Genomic DNA, 19,758 nt, shown 5'->3' on the forward strand with positions numbered 1-19,758 from the left:
CGTAAGAAAGGCAAAGAGTTGTCTCTTTTAAGTGGATTTTTTTGGGTGCGAAGTTTGAGACAGATTTTCACCGAAGCGTCGGGATAAATCCAAACTCTAAACTCCAATACCCATTAAGTCAAATAGTCATTGTTAAAAAAAATAAATTTACATAATGTTGCATCCAAACTTAAATTAGTTAATTAGCTTAAATAAATATTACTAAATAAAGTTAATTTAATCATTTAAAAAAATTAATTAATTGTTTATTTGATAAGTTATCAAGTAAAATATTAATCAACAACGTTAATTAAAAGATATTGATCTAAATAAATAATAATAATAATAATAATAATAATAATAAAATAAATAATCCATAAAAAATGATGAAATAAATATATAAATAAGGTGATAAATTATTAAACACATAATTGGATGAATTATGAACCATCTAAGTCAATAAACACCTGCATGTAGACATCATTATTTTATCCTGTCATAGCATGCCACATCTATCTTGCAAATGGTGCGAAAGTTCCGATGATGGGATTTCCCCGAGGAGTTTGTAGAGACGAGTTCTTCCGGGGATATCTTTAGATGAGAAAAATTTCGAGACTTCACCAAAACGTTGGGATGGTCTTCGAATGATTTTTCAATAAAAGATTATCAACCCCATTATTTAAAATAAACAAGTCATGACATCATTTTACGCTTGCATCATGTGCATACGTAAAACCAAATAAAATAAAAAAACTCAATCAGTCAATTTAATAAAAAATTAATTAATAAGCAAGGATTAAATCAAAAATATGCTATAGTGGGATAACTTAAGATTAAATGGTACCGTTCATGGAACGGGCGCAACGGGAGGTGCTAACCCTTTTTCTTGCGTAACCGCATTCCCGAACCCATCTCTAAAAAACGTGGATCAATTCTCTTTCTTTCGACGGACCTAAAATTAATTTAGAACTTCGTCGATTAGAATCGGGTTAATAGGTGACCAATCACACCTAGATAAAAAAGATTGGTGATGACTCCTAAACCACTTTATTTTCATCAACGTCTAGCGGTCGGGTTCCTAGACCCGCACGTTACGACATCGTGAGTGGCATGTCACATAAGTATGAAGATATGATACAAGCATAAGTATACTTGGAAATATTGGTTTGAGGCAATGATTTTCCTACCGTTTTGTGGACCCGATAAGGTTCTGGTCTCGACATAATTGTAGACGCAAAGCATAAATTGTGAAATGTGCTTCCCCAAAAGTTTCAATTTATTTTGAGTAACTATCAAGGTAAAGTGCCTGATAGGGATAGTGGAAGGTCGAATTATGCTTCAAATGTTTAGAAAAGGAAGGTGACATGGTTCGATTAAATGATACTACCCTTGGTAAGGGAATAGAAATACGTTACGGGAATTGCGAAGATCTACTTAGAAAAAAAAAAAGGACGATGATTTGAGAATTCAAGTACTCATATACAAATAAAGATTTGGTAATGAGACATGACCTAGAGATGGAATACTACAATATAAATTTCGACTCTGAAAATTGACTATAAAACACCTGGAATTTGGAGATAGTGCCAATTAGTGGTTGACTCTTGTATGAGAATGGAATATTGAAATCAGCTTTGTGTATTCACCACAAATGATGAGCATGATCTAACCAACTAAGAGAAGAAATGACTCTAAACTTGATTGTTGGTTATTTTGACATTTCAGACCGTTTATTGAGCTTGATATGCCTAAGGTTATTCGAAGTTAAAATTTTTAGAAATATATATGTATGGATATATATGTTGTATATTGGTATAAAAGCTCATGCGGAGTTAGTTATAATTTGATTCGATGATGATATTCTATCAATGGTTATAGTGCTAGACAATGATTAAGATAATTTATCGCTGATTTTGGCAGTGAACAAAAGGATTATAATGTTGTTAGCTTAAAAATAAGTGTTTATACTTTTGGTATGAGTTCATCAAATTCTATTATATCATGATAAAATTTGATGTTTTAATATAGCCTGAGAGGCTTGACATATAAACTAGCTTAACTGTGAGCTAGAAATTGTTAGGTTATTATGAAGTACACAAATAGAGAAGTATGACATGAATTTAATATCCTAAGGGGCAATGGAAAATGATGTATCAGTTTTGGTATAACTTCAATATATATAGTTTTGAGATATAAAGATGTGGGGAAAAGTTTATAGCTTATGCGTAAAGGTGTACATTTGGATTCGTATAATTAAAAGTGTAAAATCTATCTTGATTGATATAAAGCTCATGATTCAAAATGAATGATTATGGATTTAATTTTTTAAGGTAAAAAGGACTAAAAGAAGTTAATATTAGAAAGGCTTTAATAGATGATTCTTAAATTTTAAAGTGCACTTAAGGAGAGACAAATGTTTAATTTGATCTTCAAATTGATAAACTAATGAGGCCATGAGATTTGATGTTTGGAGTAAATTTGAGAAATACCAAGTTAGATATGTTGTAGGTGATTGATGACGAGCAAATTAGCTATAACATCGGAAATGTAGAAATGATTAGTAATCAAGATGAGACTTGGAAATGAACCTTAAAGAAAAATTTTGAGCAACTTTAATCTTAAGAGGTTGAGTTATTAATTAAAGAGATTGGTTAAGATTATAAGGGGGTATGTGGAATGTCATGATTTATTGAAATGCCTTGTGGTATAAGTTGAGATTTATCTAGTGAGCACTTGATCATGAAACTATTGGAGTTTGTTTTTGGGAATATAGTTACTAATGGTTACCGGATTTGAATCATCCGTGATGTTAAACATTTATGAATAAATAAAGAGTGTTTGATCCTTATGTATTATGAAATGCTTGAATGGAATTTGTATGAAGGTATGTGAAACGGAATAGAGGTTGGTTGACCATTTAGACCCATAGTCAATGGTGGAATAAATGCTTGAATGTTGGAAGGTTTCATAAAAGATCTAAGTAGAGGAATTGCGGATGGTTACGTAAACATGCATAATTGATGATTTAAAGATGATTTGATTGAGGTGTGACCATAATTAATAGCTTACTTGAATTCTCTTCATAAGATGAAGGATGCTATTATTTTGATCCAACAAGAGTAGTGCACATAACTATATACTATGACATTGTCGAGTTTTCTATAAGATTGAAAGCCGATATGATACAAAAACCAAGATTCTATGTTAAGAATGGCCGACGAAAGTGATGTGGCAAAACTCTAGAACTTTGATTATTCACCTTACCCCAATTTGAATTCAAAGACGAATTCATTTTAAATGGGGGAGAATGTGAGACCTCAACTCCTATAGGCTCATAACTACGCATAGATGCAATAACAAGAGCTAGGAGTGATTTCGTCATTTCCTTTAAAAAGCTCCCAGAAGAAGGTTTTATGATATTTTAAAGTCTAAATATGCATAAAACTGAATAAATAATGTGTAATGATAAAAACAAGAAGAAAACTAGAAGTTTCAATAATTTTCACCATAGGGGCAAAATGGTCATTTTTCACATCGGGTCAAAATTTTTAAGTTTTGTAAACCCGAGCATGTCTAGATCATTATGGACTTGTTTTAGTATTAAAAGAGTAAAAAGATTGCACCAAGGATTGAAGGAGAACAAGTTAATGTGCTAAGGGCATTTTCGTAATTTTAAATGGAATGGATAAGCTTGAGCTATAAATATCTTTTTCTTCCAGCAGCTTCTTCTCCTTCTTCTTCTTCCACCTTACGTTGCTTCCATCCTCCATGAAAGCTTGATATGAAACTTTCACAACTTTCTCTCTCTAACTCTAATTTTCATACTTTTGTGACCTTTTGACTAGAACCATTGTGCTTTCTCACTTTAAAACCCTCAAAAAGTCCTTGTTCAGCACTTTCTCTCACTAGTTGGAGGTTTAGAGAGAGAAAGAGAGATTTTTCACAATTGTTTGAAAGCTATTGGAAGAGAATTCAACTACAAAGAAACCCTAAGGTGAGTGATGAACTAGGCTTGGTTTTAAGTTGTTGATAATGGCTAGTAATTGGGATTATGAGCTGTTTTATTGTTGAGTTGTTTATTCATTTTTAGTGTGATTAGAGTAGTGCAAGGAATAGCCATTTGATATAGTTGGAAGTCAATTAGGAATGACTAGAAGAATTTGAATTAGAAACTAGCTTTTGGAGTGATATTAATGTAAATTAGATTGGTTGTGATGTTGTGTGTATATAGGNTATGGATTCATGCACTATTGCATTATGATGATGATGATGATGATGATATATATATATATATATATATGTTGTGCATGATAGTTGATATTGTGTATGATGATTATAACCGTGTGTGTGCACGATGTGGGGGGATGCACATGCCAGTGATGATGGTGGTGTGGGAGATGGATGATGATAGTGCCCGTGTGCACGATGTGGGGAGATGTACACGAAGGCACTGATTGTGCACGATGTGGGGGGATGCACACAATGGCGCCGGCTATGTGCACGATGTGGGGGGATGCAAATGAGCCGAGTGTGATTATGATGATATTGATGTTTATCTATGTATTTATGCATATCTATGTTTATGAAATGAAAGTTCATGAATATGATATATGATTGAAATGCATGTGAAATTTAACATGATGAATCTTGAGAAATTCCCATTTTCTTGCAAATTGATCTTTATTGCAGCACCAAATGGATTTTTTTATGCAAAGGAGGTCCTTTTTTCACTTAGGTGCCCTACTTCTTGCTGCAGTGAGAATGCTTTCTCGCTGCAGCGAGAAACATTTTGTTTTGGCAGCAGAAAACTCGCTACAGCGAAAATAAATCTCGCTGCAGCGAGAAACTCTCGGGTTCTGGTGCAGTGTTTTCACTTTAATAAAGATTTTGACCATGTTCTCATCTGAACTGGGAAAAGTGGTAAACATAAAAGTTGTAGTTCTGCCTCTTAGCTTTCTAATGGTTCAAAAATCTGAAACACATACAAACTGATACTATTTCTCGCTACAGCTAGAATGAACTTCGCTGCAGTGAGAAACATTTTATCCTACATGCTACCCTATTCGGTTTTTGACATATTTTTCACCCATTTAACTTCATGGATTGATCATGGGTTGTTGCAACACTATGAGGTTATTAATCAAAGTTTGAAATGAGGGGTTTTTAGTAAGAAATTAAATCAATTGCATTATTTTTGAAACAAGTGCATCATGATTTCCAAATTCTTCCTATTGATTGCTTGTTCCCTTTTTATGTTCACTCACTGAGTTTCGTACTCATGTTTTTAAAATTCATGTTTTCAGATTTAGAGGCAGTTGGGACCTAGATTGAGTTGCACACATATACTCGCTTTATTAGTAGGTACTATGGCATTTCAGTAGCTGCATCTTCACTGTGATCACTCCGCTGGAAGTCAAGAGTCATTTTGTTTTATAAGTACGTTCATGTGATGTAAAATACTAAGATACGTGTCTTAGACGAAATATGTATATTTTAACTGTTAATGCCACCATGAATTGAAATGTTAACATCATTTTGGGTTTATATTAATGAAATTCTTGATTGCTATAGCCCATTATTAAAGTGATTATAAGTTAGAATTATGAAAGGTGACTTGAGAATAGTTGATGGGATGTTAAGCAAGATTACATAATAGGCTTGCTTGGGCTTGGTGGGCTATGCCCATTGGGCCCATGCGTCGGTCATGGCCCGAGAATTTGGGTTGTGACAAAAATATAGCAAAACAATTACCAAATGTATTTATTGACTTAAAGAGAATAACTAAATCTCATATATCTCTACAAAAGCTCCTATTAAAATTGATGTCTTTGTAGGATAAGGCACGCCAAAAGCGTGAGAAATTAATAAGTTCCAAAGATAAAATCCTTGAAAAAAAGGAACAAATATACAAGATGGTTAAAAAGAAGAAATGAGAACTCTAAAAAAAACCCTTGACATAATTGATGAAATTTCAAAAAAAAATTAGGTACTTAAAATCATTAAAAATGAAGATATTTTAATAAATTATGTCATGATTGGAAAAAATGAAATCGAAATGAAATAAACGTTAACGATATTTTTACATAAAATTTAACGCTCAATATTATGAAAAAGAATAAAGATCTTGAACCTACATGTATTGAAGAATGCAGATATAAATGATTGGCCAATGTAAAAAGACACAATCAAGGTGGAATTGAATTCACTTACAAGACATGAAGTTTTTGGACCTATAATCCGTACACTAAATGGTGTACAAGCAGTGGGATATAAATGGGTATTTGTAAGAAAGAAAAATGAGATTGTGCTTTTCAAAAAAAAGAAAAATGAGATTGTGAGATATAAAGCACGGCTTATCACATAAGGTTTTATCCAAAGACTTGGTATTGATTATAAAGAGATATATTCTCTTGTGGTGGATGCAATTACATTTTTATATTTAATTAGTCTGACAATACATAAGAATATTGAAATGTATCTAATGAATGTAGCTACAGTCTATTTATATGGCTCACTTGATATCGATATCTATAAGAAAATTCTTTAAGGATTTAAGTTGCCTAAAGCACATATACAATTCTCAAGAATTTTATTCGATTAAATTAAATAAATACGTATGTAGATTAAAGGAATCTAGAAACATGTGATATAATCGCCTTAGTAAATATTTGTTAAAAGAAAACTATAAAAATGATCCTAAATGCCTATGTGTTTGGATCTGAATTCGTCCAAATTATTGTTTATGTTGATGACTTGAATATTACTGGAACTCTTTAAAAGTCGTGGGTTTCTTAAATAAAGAGTTTGAGATGAAAGACTTTGAAAAAACAAAGTTTTGCTTGGATCTTTAGATTAAACACTTAACAAATGAAATTTTTGTCCATAAATTAAATTATATAGCAAAAATGTTAAAACAATTCTATATGGACAAAGCACATTCATTGAGTTCACCAATAGTTGTAAGGTCACCAGATATGACATAAGACCACTTTCGACCTCGTGAGGATAATGAAGAACTTTTTGATCTTGAAGTACCATATCTTAGTGCAATTGGAGCACTAACGTATCTTGTTAACAATACGTGACCTGATATATCATTTGCTATAAATTTGTTAAGAAGATATAATTCTTTTCTAACTCAAAAACATTGAAATGTCATTAAACATTTACTTCAATATCTTCGAGGAACAATGGACATGAGCTTATATTACTCAAATGTATCAAAAATCAAATTTAATTAGTTATGTAGATACAGGAATATTTATTTGATCCACATAAAGCTCAATCTCAAACAAGATACTTATTCACATATGGAAGTATAACTGTTTCATAGTGTTTTGTAAAACAAACTACAGTTGCTACTTCTTCTAACCAAGTAAAAATTTTCACAATTTATAAGGCAAGTTGTAAATGTTTTTGGTTGAGATTTATAACTCAACATATTTGAGAAACGTAGGATTTATAAACCAAGAAAGAAATTCTAACAAAGTTATATCAAGATAATACTGCTTGTATAGCCCAATTAAAAGAAAGATACCTTAATGGCGATAAGACAAAACATATCTTACCAAAGTTCTTCACTCACGATCTTCAAGAAAAAGATGATAGTAGTGTTCAACAAATTTGTTTAAGTGATAATCTAGTAGATTTATTCACTAAGTCATTCTTACTGCAACGTTTGAAAAGTTGGTACAAAAGATTGGAATGAGATGTTTTAAAGATCTTAAATAATGCAATTATTAGAGGAGTAAAATACACATTGTACTCTTTTCATTTATCAAGGTTTTTCTCACTAGATTTTTCTTGATAAGGCTTTAATGAGATAGTATTTCAAAAACGTATTTTTAAAAAAAAATTATATACTCTTTTTCCTTCATTTGGATTTTTTTTCCTAAAAGCTTTTTTCTTAATAAGGTTTTAACGAGGCATATTCTTAATACAATGAACATTTAAGTAGAGTGTTATGAATATATGTGTGAGTGTCATTAGATTATGATCCAAGAAGTTCAGACCAAGTCAAACAGCACAATAAGCCAAACACAAGAATGTAATCTGATTTGAATTCTTATATTTGATTATGTATATCTAGATTTGACATAGATTGAATTGGATTAAGATTAAGATTTAGGGGGTTATTAGCTTATAAATAATCCCCTCACTTTATTTGTAAAAGTCTGTTTGGCCTAAATTTTTTTTTAACTTAAAAGCTATTATGAAGCTCTTATGAAAATTAATGGCTTTTAAAATTAAGGTAAAATTGTTTGATAAACTGTTTGGTAAAATAAATTATATAAGTTCTAATTTTGGTTAAAATTACCGTAAAGGTATTAATGTCATCTTCAATCACCTAATAAACCAAAAGTAGAAAAAGTCTAATTCGGGCTTATGTACGATTTTAGATATTAAAATAAAAAAAATCATGCAGAAACGGAATAGCTCTCAACTTTGTATAATAGTAATAGTATTAGATTTTTGTTAATCTAGCAAACCTTTGAACTATAATACTTCAATTCCCTAAGAAAGAAAAGAAAAGAAGAAATGATGTATTTAACATTAAAATCTTTTTTGGTGAAGAAGGTAGAAAACCTTTAAATAGTACCCGAATGCAGCTTTGAACTTTAAGTCTTCTTTTCTCTTAATCTTTGTAATAACAAAAAAATTATCAGATTTTGCTATTTGCTAAGTCTTCTGTTTTTTTTTTCTAGTAGTTTTTTTTCTGTTTTTTTTTAAATATTTTCTCTCACAGTTGTTTTTCAAGTTATATTCCATAACACTCATAACATATTTGCATTACCATTCTTTATTGTTACATATTTATTCCCTGACTTTCAGCGAATAACATCAAGAAAGATCATTCCTAACTCCGAAATCTAAAATTATTCGAACATATTACCAAACTTAATATTTGTATGTAATTTTTAAAGGTAATTGTTCAGAAAGTATTCAAATTCGATTGTTCGATTTGGATCCTCTTAAGGCGATAAATTTTTTGAATCATTTTAGATTTTAAATTAATTTAGATAGTTCAGGTAGACAATCTTAAAATCGAGATCACAGATCATCTATACAAAACTAGTCTTAAAAATTTTGAATTGTGAATAGTCCACATCTTTGTAGGATTATCTCTAGGACCAAACTTAAGGTCCAATGCAATCTAGGATCAATCTTAAATTTTGTCATTTCTTTTAAAAAAATAATAATTAAAGTAACAATATTTTATTATTATATGCAAATTACAATCAAATAGTGTATCAAATTTATGAATACTCAAAAAAAATTCATACATCAAAGTTATAATTTACATATAATTCATTTATAGATAAGTTTTATTACTTCTGAAATCTTTAACATATTATTTAGTATTGTTGATAGTTATTTATTTATTATTAATTTATTATATGTATTGGATATAAACATTGTTAAAAACTCTTTAGCTTACTAAGATCTTCTAAAAAAATTTATAATTTCAAGTCTTACAATTTGTTAATATTTAGCTTATTTTATTTAGCTCATTAATTGAAAATGGGTCCAAATTTCAGTTTAACAGTTCGATCCTTTGATTCGAGGTAAGTGGGTAAATAGCCATGACCATAAACTATCCAAAAATATATATCAATTTTAAAAGGTTTGAATCATGTATCACCCATCATGTCATAAAATCATTTTAAAACCAATTTAAACCCATCGATCCAAAGTGATCCACGGGTGACCCTAGACTGTTACCCACCTCTATTTTTATAAGACTAATCTTAAGATCCAGTGCAGACAGGACCCATTCTAAATCTTATATTTTTTTTAACAAATATTACAAGAAAATTACAATATAAATTACAATACCAAATTTATAAATATTACTAGACAATTCATATATCCACATTACCATTCACATTGTAATTCATCATTTATTATTAGGTCTATTACTTTTAAAGTTTTAACGTTTTATTTAATGTTGTTTGGAGTTTTGTTTTTTAAATTATTCATTTATTGTTTGTATCGGATATAAATGTTTTAAGTGAATTTTTAGTTCGATGGTTAAAATTTCTAAAATAGGCACCATTTTATAATTTTAAAATTTACAACTTGTTCCTATCAAAAAAAAAAGAAGAAGATTTACAATATGTAGATATTTAATTGATTTTTTATTTAATCTTTGAATAACCATTACGTTAGAATCAATTCAAAACTCAGTCTTACGATTCAATTTTTGGATCCATGATGAGTAAATAAGTACGTGAAATCATAAACCACCTTAAAAAAATTATCGATAGGACCACCCTAAATTTGGTCCAAACCCATGGACCAAGATTATTCGTGGAGACCTTGGACCCTCGCTCACCATTGGTACTCACACTCATGTGCAAGTGTGTGTGCTCTTCTCTTTGTTTGACATCCATATCTTGAGAAAACAAAGAGTAACATGAATTCACATTTTCAATCCGACAGATTTTATTTATGAAAATTGAACTAAAGCTGTAACCTCGATCCAAAGGCGGATAAAACTAGCTCATCGTCTTTCAAGACTGTTGAGCTTAATAGCAAAGGGTCAGTGCACTCTAGCACTCAGCACCAGCCGAGACAAAAATAATAGCATATTTCCTTCAATACAAGTACATGTATCAAACAATTAGAGAGCACAGAAAATTGTGTCATGAGACTCATGACTAGCTACTATCTCTGAGAAAATGTTGAATGATATTCATACCAGTCCGGTGTATAATGCTCATCTCCTAACAGGATTTCCACCTCTAGATGGTGCCTCGTACCCACTTCCAGCACGAGCAGGAGGTGTTGCAGATCCATATGGTCCATTGTTTGGGGGTGCTGCTTGTCCATGCAGCACAGCAAGACTTCTAGCTGGTGCATCATAGGTTGCACCCCTGGATGCATCGTTTACAGATCCTCTTTGAGTTTCATAGCCACCCACTCTTTGTGCATCATAGGCATGGCCTCTTTGACCATCATAACCAGATCCTCTCTGTGCATCATAACTGGGCCCCCTTTGTGATTCATAGCCAGGCCCTCTTGACGCATCATAACCAGGTCCTTTTGATGTGTCATATGCAGGTCCTCTAGGCACCTCGTACCCAGTCCTTCTAGGCGCAGGTCCAGACTGAGCCCCAACATACACAGCAGCACCAACACCTGCATTTGCACCAGTAGCAGCAGATGGAAGAGGACCATGTCTCTGTGATATAAATGAGCAGAATGTCATCAATCCAAAATATAGAATTAGCAGACACAATATACAATCATCATTATACAATGCAATCACAGATGAATCGAAATTACAACCACTTACTACAAAGTAGGCAGAGGAGTGGGAAGGACTCGACTGCAGTGTGTCCTTGTACTGTATCATACTTCATAAAGCTAATTAATCCCTCTTTATCTGACACTAAGCATTAACTTCAAAAGAATGCAATTTATCCTAAAAACATCATTAATCTTTGCAGCAATCTAAATTTTCTGTTTAAATATAAGTTTGGGTTTTTTTTTTTTTTGTTTTCCCTTTAATGTGCAGAAACCCAACCTAGCAGTTGAGCACATATAGCCACAACCTGTACATGTTTCTGAACAGAAATTATTCCAGCAATCTGTCCATACTTCCAGGGTTTGGTTTCGATAGAAATAAGAAATATCGAACATCTCGGACTTAATTTGATCAGGCTCAACTATACCCATATGCAAAACATCAGGAAAACACGACTATAAATTTTCCATTAAATATAACCCTATGCAAATTACCCTGAGTCTTTCAGAATATGATACGATTTATTTTACATAGAAAAAGGTTTAACACGACTTCCATCAACTCCTATGTGTTGTCCTGTTAACCAATCTGTGGATAAATTAAGACACAGAACTCTAACCATCATGGAAGATTACACACCTGATGAATAACATAACCATCTTCATATGCATTTTGTCCCACAGGATGTGCAGAAGCCTCATTCTCACTGTTTCCTGTGGCACCACCATATTGCCCAACTGCATTTCATTGGCATAAATGAGTCATCTACATCGTTAATAAAGGAAAAAAAAAGGGTCGCAAAAACCAAAAAGTGAGCTGAAAAAGAAAAGATTAAAAGAAAGGATACCAGTTCTTCTGTCAACATTAGCGGCATTCATCAGCTCCGCTCTAAGTTTCTCCACTTCCCTAGCCATGGTCATATAATTTTTCTCCATCACCTGAAGCGATTCTAGGTGATCATTGTAAAATTTCTTTTCATAGTCAAAAGTAGCCCTGCATGATCCAAGAATAGGTCATCACATAATCATGACACATGGAACTTTCTGAAACAACTCCAATAGAAAAGATCTATGAAAGGACTGAACTAACAGGCATGCTCAAAGAGGAAAATAAGAGGAAAGAAAAAACTTTTGATAAATAAAATTCTACAGTGGACTTCCAAACAACATAGAAAAATAAGTTTTAATATTAATTTCCCGTTCAATACCAGCCGCTCTAGTTTAAATCTTTCTCAACTTTGCTCCCAAAACACCCATAGACAAGAGCACAACAAAAACCTGCAATGCTGATATTCCTGTCTGAGGCTCTCAAGTTCACCCATCAGAGCTGGTATCTGTTGCACATCTACATGGGCTCTCTGAAGATCTTGGTTTAATTGATGCACTTTGGACATAAGTTCTTCCCTTGCTAAAACCAAATTCTGAGCTTCAGTATGTGCCTGCTGCAACTCTACCTTAACGGGCTCGGCTGCTTGCAGTTCAGCTTCCATCTTAGCTATCTTATCCATAAGGCTCCTCATTTGTTGTTCTCTATCAGATTTTATGGCTCCTATCTGAGCATGCAATATCTGCAACTCATGCTGTGCAGCAGCAAGTTCCTGTCTCAAGGTCCCATGTGTAGTAGCAAGCCTCTGGTTTTCTGTACCAAGTCTCTGCATCTCCACATGCTGTGCAGCAAGCTTTTGCTCCATAATTTCTGGAGGTGGCAACATATCAAAATGTGGAAAAGGACCTGGTGGGGGTAGTATTCCTGGACCAAATTGGTCAGGGTGCACCATGCCAGGGCCTGGGAGAGCACGCCTTAGGTGAGGGGGTGGGATTCGACCTTTGCTTCCCATTCTAAGCAGTGACGTATGACCTGGGTAAAGAAATACAACTTGTAAGAGCACTGCAGATGCTCCACTGTGATTTGACTTAAAAAAGGCAGCTTGAAAACTACTCTTGCATCACCTGAGTAACAATTGGACATCAATGCAACACTAGGGACTTTGGTCCATACGTCCAACACAACACAGCCAAAACACTATAAATAATATAGAAGCTACAGTTAAATTTGAACTCAATGACAATGAATATGTAGAACACTTCAATGCATACGTCATTATTAAAGTAATTCCTTCCTTTATCATATCCTAGTCTATTACATTTTGCTCAATGCAAACTTCAAGTTGAAAGAGCATTATATCATCTCTAGTCTCTTAGGCAAAGAGTTCCATAGCAGTCATTTACCAAACAACCGATCAAATAAATAATCACAATAATTTAATAATCCCATGAATGGCCATAAAGATAATGCCAAAGCTTAATAACTGTCACTGAATGGACCCTTATCTACAACTTAAGCAGCTAACATGGTTATCAGCAACAGGAATTGCTTATTTACTAGTTGGTTTCCATGTCAATGCCACTGTAGCTCAAAAGTAGTCATAAGCAGTCAACCTCTTGGGCAGTTTGAAATAAGGCCTTTAGAATTACAATTAAATCCAGCTATCTACCAAACTTTATATTCCACAAGCTAAACTCTAGAAGATGGGGTAGGTTCCTCTGGCCCATATTTAAATCATAGCAGTAATGGGAAGTCAGGAGTTGCATGCGGCAAAAAAATGTGGTAATCAGCACGGACAGATATAAAGGTGCCTAGCAAAAAGATTCAAGTGTAATTAGCCCTAATTTTGACTATTGCATTAAATGGGATGTCAATAATAGTTTTATAAATTATTTTTTTCCTTTCTCTCCACTTATTCCCCTCTGCTGCAACTTCTCAGTAAAGGTGAGAACAATTTAAACAACCCGAACAAAGAGGAAAGTTTCTAGCACATCAATAGCTTGGCTAGACATGCTCTGTCGTCTTTGTAAACAAAGTGCTAATATCACAAGTTCTTTATCAACAAAGAATTCATTTTGGTCTAAGGAAAGATGTACTTGCTAGCTAATTAGCTATTAGGAAAGTAATTTAACAGTATCTTCTTGATTTTGGTGTCCAAGGGTATCTAGATCATTTTCTGTTTCGCTAGATTGGGCCCTAGTCATGGTCCACTGGGTCTTATTTTGAGTTTAGTCAAATTATTGGGGCTTTTACAGTACCTTTAGTTTATTATAGTTCGAGTCATGGAAATTCCCTCTGTTGTTTCTACTCTGCTCTTTCTCTCTACAGCTACAAACGATTGGGGTTACAGTTCACAGCACAAGCACAAAAACCTGAGCTTGTTTGCTTGTCATTCCACAGCTTCCATAAAATTCGAGCAATCTTTTCCTGACATCTGACCCTCTTTGACTCCCAAACTCTTACCATAAATTCCTACCATAAACCTTAAACTCATAGTTTTCAAGCCACCATAGAAATAGATTTCTCCAAATCTGTCCTAATCAGAAAATTACTTTCCATCTATAATGGAGAAAAATGGTAATGAAGAAGCATATCAATCAAAATTAATAATAATAAAACACAGGCCTCGCCCCTTGCTACCTTTTGTAAGGTATGAAACACAAACATCATCTTTATATGGCCAAAGGAAGCTATTTAAATTGTATAGATTTGTATGGCATTCATCATTTTAAGGAAGCTACAACCACTGCTCATAATTTCATAGTAATCATTCAGGGAAGACATACACAAAATTTTCATCTTTTTCAGATAACTAAAATACAGAATATAACCCATGTCTAATGGTAGCTCCACTAATCATGTTTTTATATTTTTTTTCCTATTTTTTTTTTAAAAAACATGAAAAAATAACAAATGATTACAACAATTTTTCTTCATGAGAGAACAGGATGAGTCTCATTCATTCCCCAAAAAGAAATGCTAAATTCTCATTGCAAAATCCAACCGTTGAGCATAATTATATTTCATATATATTTATCTTTAAATTTCCAAATATCAGAAATAGATTGGTGAGCTTGAATTCAACTAATTAGTAATGTTTCTTTTTTTTTTTCCAATTCAATTTAGTAAAGCTAAACCCTAGAAACAATTAACAAAAATATAATCGAAATTTCATTTAAAAAAAAAAGAGCGACTGAGAGAGAAAAGCCTGCGACGAAGTAGAGGTTGGGGTTACCTGAACGGACAAAATTGTTGTAAAGATTGTTGCAGGTAGAGAGCGGCAGAAATTTCCAAGCCAGTAAACCCCTGCAATCTATTTTTTTTTTCTTTCTTTTTTCCTACTATAATAATGAAATAAAACTCTTCAAACTTCAAACGGGAAAATGAAAAAAAAAGGAAGCCTCTACGACGTCGCTTCTTCTGACTTTCCCTTTCACCATTCGAAGCCGACCTTTACTTTTCCCTCCTGCTTATTCCTTCTATTTTTGTTTTACTTTCTGGTAAAGTTTGGTCGCCTATCATTTTGAACTCTACAGTTGAAACAAATAACTCATTAATTTTTATATTTCTAATATTAACAACGAAATGATCTTTTTATGTATTATAAATATCGATAAAAAAGAAAAAATAGAGAAAATATACAATTCATGTTAAATATTTAAAATGAAATTTCAGCCCGTGTTTCTTCATATAATAATATATATAGTTATAACATACTAAAATGCTGCATATAATATATTATTAAATATTTATAATGTTGAATATATGAATAATTAAGTTTAATATATTATACTTTATATGATAGAAATAAAAGTAAGTTTAATAAGTTTTTGTAAAACATTGATTTTTAATAACACCAAACATTATAAAGTTGAAACGATTAATATCTATGACACATTTAATTTTTATTTTTTTAAGCTCAAACGCTGCTTCACTGAAACACTTACTTTTATTGGTACGTCGAATTATTACATAATATGAAAGCAATTTCATGACATTTTAAATTTTAATAACCAATTAAATTATTTTGCACATGAATAACATATTCTTCTTGGTTAACTTGCACCAAATATCCAGGTGGAAGAACTAACTATAATCCACTTTGGGGTTTAGTTGATTGATTATATTAAAAAATTCGCTTACCATGGATGACACTGCCACATAATTGTCTATAGTCATGTACCTAATAGAGACCATCATACCAATATCTCTTTCTCATTTTTATAACTAATTGAACGTTAGTCTTTGGTTATACCTACAATTATCTGTACGATTACTTTTTATCGTACTCATTAATTGAAATTTTCATAAATAACTTTTCAAATATTTTTGTACATGTCCTCGATATTGAACAAAATTTATAATTTATGTTACTAATATTTAAAAATATTTGAGATATACGTAAATATTCCTGAATATATAAATATATTCATGGATATTTTGTAATATGAACAAAAGTGAATATATTGATGTATAGATGGATATTTAGTGCACGTTTGGCTTCGTTTTTTTTCAACTTATTTACTTCTTAAAAGTAAAAGTCAAGTCAAACATGATTTTTTGAGAAATTTTTTTAAAAAATAACTTTTTTTAAGAACAAAATTTTTTAAAAAAAGAGCTTAAAAAAAGCTACAATGATGAGCTTTTTCTTTTTTTTCTTTTAAAAATATAAGAAAATTTTTATTTTTGTTCCAAAAATATCCTCATTTATTAAAAATAATTACAGTATTACCCTCTCAAAAAATACCTTTTATGATAATTTTAACAAAAATTTTAACTTATAAAAAAAATTTACTGAACAACTTTTAACTTAATTTTAAAAGCTATTATTTTTTATAAAAACTTCATAATAACTTTTAAGTTAAAAAAAAGCTAAGCCAAACAGGCTCTTAATTTCTGTTAGATCACCAAATTGGAAAATATAGAAATTGGCTTCAAGGCGTGTATCAATGTTATTATCTTTAAAATTTTATTCATCTTCACTTATAGTATGTAAAAGAGTTATCGACATATAAATCTCAAAGATACAATAAGACCTAGTAATTAACAGTGTTTTATGCTAACAATATCAATCTACTGAGCACTTATCGAAGTATGACAAGATTATCACACTTTTATAATATTTTTCTGCAACAAAATGATACAGAAGAAAACTTGGAGAATGTTTAAGGAATGAAGAAAAAATGTTGTTGTTTTTGTATGTACATTCTTTTGGTAAAAAAAGTCCTCTTTTATAGGTTTAAATGGTTGTTCACAATAAACACAATTTCTATCTGTTTCAAATAATCGTTACTGTTGATCTTTTTCAACAGTCGTTACTATTGGTCTTTTTCAACGGACGTGACTTCTCATTTTTTTTATTTATTTTCAATAGATATAACTTTCTTTAATTTTTAATTTCCAACCGTTATAATTTTTCCTTTTATTCTTATATGGAATCGTATCTTTTATTTGAAAATGTCCGACAATCCCTTCACCATTTTCAAATTAATCCAAATTTTTTATAATCTTGAAAATTAATTGCATAAATGAAGATATCTTTCGATTGAATCTTCACTTAGTGAAAACATGTTCAAGTTAACCGAAATTGCATGGTAGATTATGTTTTGAACCAGCTATCCTATTTGATTAATCGAACATATCTCAGACAACGATTTCAACAACGATGAATGCACAATATCCGATGACACTTTTATGGCTATGTCTCTGTATCCTCTTTTCATAAGTGCTATTAGAGCCAAGCTATTGAACTCTTAGAAGCGGTCACACTTCACATTCATATAGATAGATCCCATCAAGAATGCCTCTGTAACTAAATCATTCTAACAATTTTATGGGTTTATTAAGATATATAACTTATCATTTTCTTATCATTACGGGTACCTAGCACTTCATTTATAACAAAATATAATACATTATATGGTAGTATTAACAACCACTTATAAATGATGTACTTAGTCTCATTAAACTCTAGACTTGACATTATACTAAGTGTTGAGTCGAGTTTCTACTAGGAGTAACTTTCAATTTATGAGTTTAAGTCCCATCCCCTTTGAGGTCTTATTTACAAGATCTCTAGCAAGATTTTTTGTTAAAGGATTCACCAAGTTTTTACTAGATCTCACAAAAGTTATTGTGATCACTTCATCAAAAATTAATTATCGAACATAGTTATGTCTTAATCCAATATGTTTAGACTTTTCATTATACACTTGGCTATATACTTTTGCTAGAATTGCTTCACTATCACAACAAATAGATATTATAGAAATTGGTGTAGGCCAATAAGTCACACCATAGAATAAATTTTTTAACCATTAAGCTTTCTTGGTGGCAGCAGCCAATGCATTAATTCGACTGCCATGGAATAATCCATTATACACGTTTGCTTCTTAGATCCCAAAAAAATTACACCCCCACCAAGCATGAAGATTCATCCGCTTGTGGAAGCATGATCTTCTAAACTTATAATCCAATAGCAAATGCTATATTTGGCTTTGTACATGTCATTGCAATATATTAAGCAAATAATTACTCTTGTATATTGTAATTGATCAATAGCCATATTAGCATTAAGTATTAATTTAATTGAAAGATCCACGTGAATAGATGCTCATATAAAATTACTACGATTAAAAATTTTTTTAAGTACCTTTTCAATGTAATGCGATTGTGACAATGTAATATCATTTTTATCTTGAAATATTTTAATTCTTAAGATTACATCCGCTCCACCAATATCTTTCATTGTTTGATTCTAGACAACATCTAGAAAAATAGACTTGATAATATTAAGATGATTCTTAAATTGCTGAAGCAATTTAGCATTTCCTTGATTAGATCTATTCCGAACTTCCTCGTATATTTCAGTATTTTCAGAGTCCAAAGCATTTGCTGACTCTAAGATTCTTACATGCTCCGAAAGCAAGTAAGGACACCTTCTCGATCATAGAAAAGCTTCTGGTCAAAATGATATGGATTCTGAAAATGATTTTCAAAATAATCCTTCATAGAATCCACAAATCCTAACTTACCTTTCAATTTATAAAGCATAGCATAAGTTATCCTTATTAGGCACTGCATTCCCGATAAAATCATTTAAAAAATATTGCTTTATTTATTGTAAAGGAAACATTTCTTGTATGATATAACTTATGGTAAACTCACCATATTCAAAACCTAATACTATAAGCGTGCTTCACTAGCAATAGCATTGCTCCCAATGACATCATAGTCTGCACATGGCAAGTAAGTTTTTATATATATATATGAGCAATGGAAAGAGTTTGCTTTGAAGCCAAGGGAAAGAGTCAAAAAGCAAAGGTTTTTTTTTTTTACCCTGGTTTTGCTTTCATTCCTGTAAACCTGCTCTCTTTCTTATGTCAAGCGAAGGGCAAACAGTAATATAAATCTAAGATACTCACTTGGAATAGGATTATTCACCCAGTGCAAAGTTTCTTATAAGTCCCCATGGGATATATCACCTATATTCTTATGTAAAGGCTTTGGTTTGGTTCCTGCAAGGTCATATTTGTTTTTTCATTGTAATATCATTTCTGAGATATTTCTTTGATCATAAAGCATTAAAATTCTTGAGAATTCTAATAACTAATTTTTCAAAGTAAATATCCTTAGGATAATTCATACAAATCCAATCAATTAAGTCAAGAAAATTTATTTGATAAAAAACTATTTTGTTATTT

The 19,758-nt window shown here is 31.5% G+C and overlaps 1 protein-coding gene across 3 annotated transcripts; it reads right to left on the reverse strand.

The window, feature by feature from the left end:
- LOC18602152 (protein FLX-like 2) lies at nucleotides 10,393-15,554 on the reverse strand. 3 transcript variants are annotated; one of them, XM_007033346.2, is made up of 7 exons: nucleotides 15,291-15,554; nucleotides 13,180-13,252; nucleotides 12,508-13,087; nucleotides 12,078-12,223; nucleotides 11,870-11,967; nucleotides 11,279-11,329; nucleotides 10,393-11,164 (listed from the first exon to the last, which is right to left on the reverse strand). In XM_007033346.2, the coding sequence occupies exons 2-7, from the start codon at nucleotides 13,196-13,198 to the stop codon at nucleotides 10,700-10,702; spliced, it is 1,359 nt and encodes a 452-aa protein (XP_007033408.2). In that variant the 5' UTR covers nucleotides 13,199-13,252; nucleotides 15,291-15,554; the 3' UTR covers nucleotides 10,393-10,699. The 3 variants fall into 3 exon arrangements, with proteins under 3 accessions (XP_007033408.2, XP_007033410.2, XP_017975740.1); XM_007033348.2 differs by lacking the exon at nucleotides 13,180-13,252 and having other exon boundaries at nucleotides 15,291-15,552; XM_018120251.1 differs by lacking the exon at nucleotides 11,279-11,329 and having other exon boundaries at nucleotides 10,700-11,164.

The sequence above is a fragment of the Theobroma cacao genome, chromosome 4 (assembly GCF_000208745.1).
Source record: "Theobroma cacao cultivar B97-61/B2 chromosome 4, Criollo_cocoa_genome_V2, whole genome shotgun sequence".
NCBI classification, from domain to species: Eukaryota; Viridiplantae; Streptophyta; class Magnoliopsida; order Malvales; family Malvaceae; genus Theobroma; species Theobroma cacao.

Excerpts from the sequence above, each read along its gene's own strand:
- LOC18602152 (XM_007033346.2), bottom strand. Across the intron at positions 12,224-12,507 it reads CAGGAATATCAGCATTGCAG|GGCTACTTTTGACTATGAAA; the intron begins GTTTTTGTTGTG and ends TGGATCATGCAG. Across the intron at positions 11,968-12,077 it reads TAATGTTGACAGAAGAACTG|TTGGGCAATATGGTGGTGCC; the intron begins GTATCCTTTCTT and ends AATGAAATGCAG.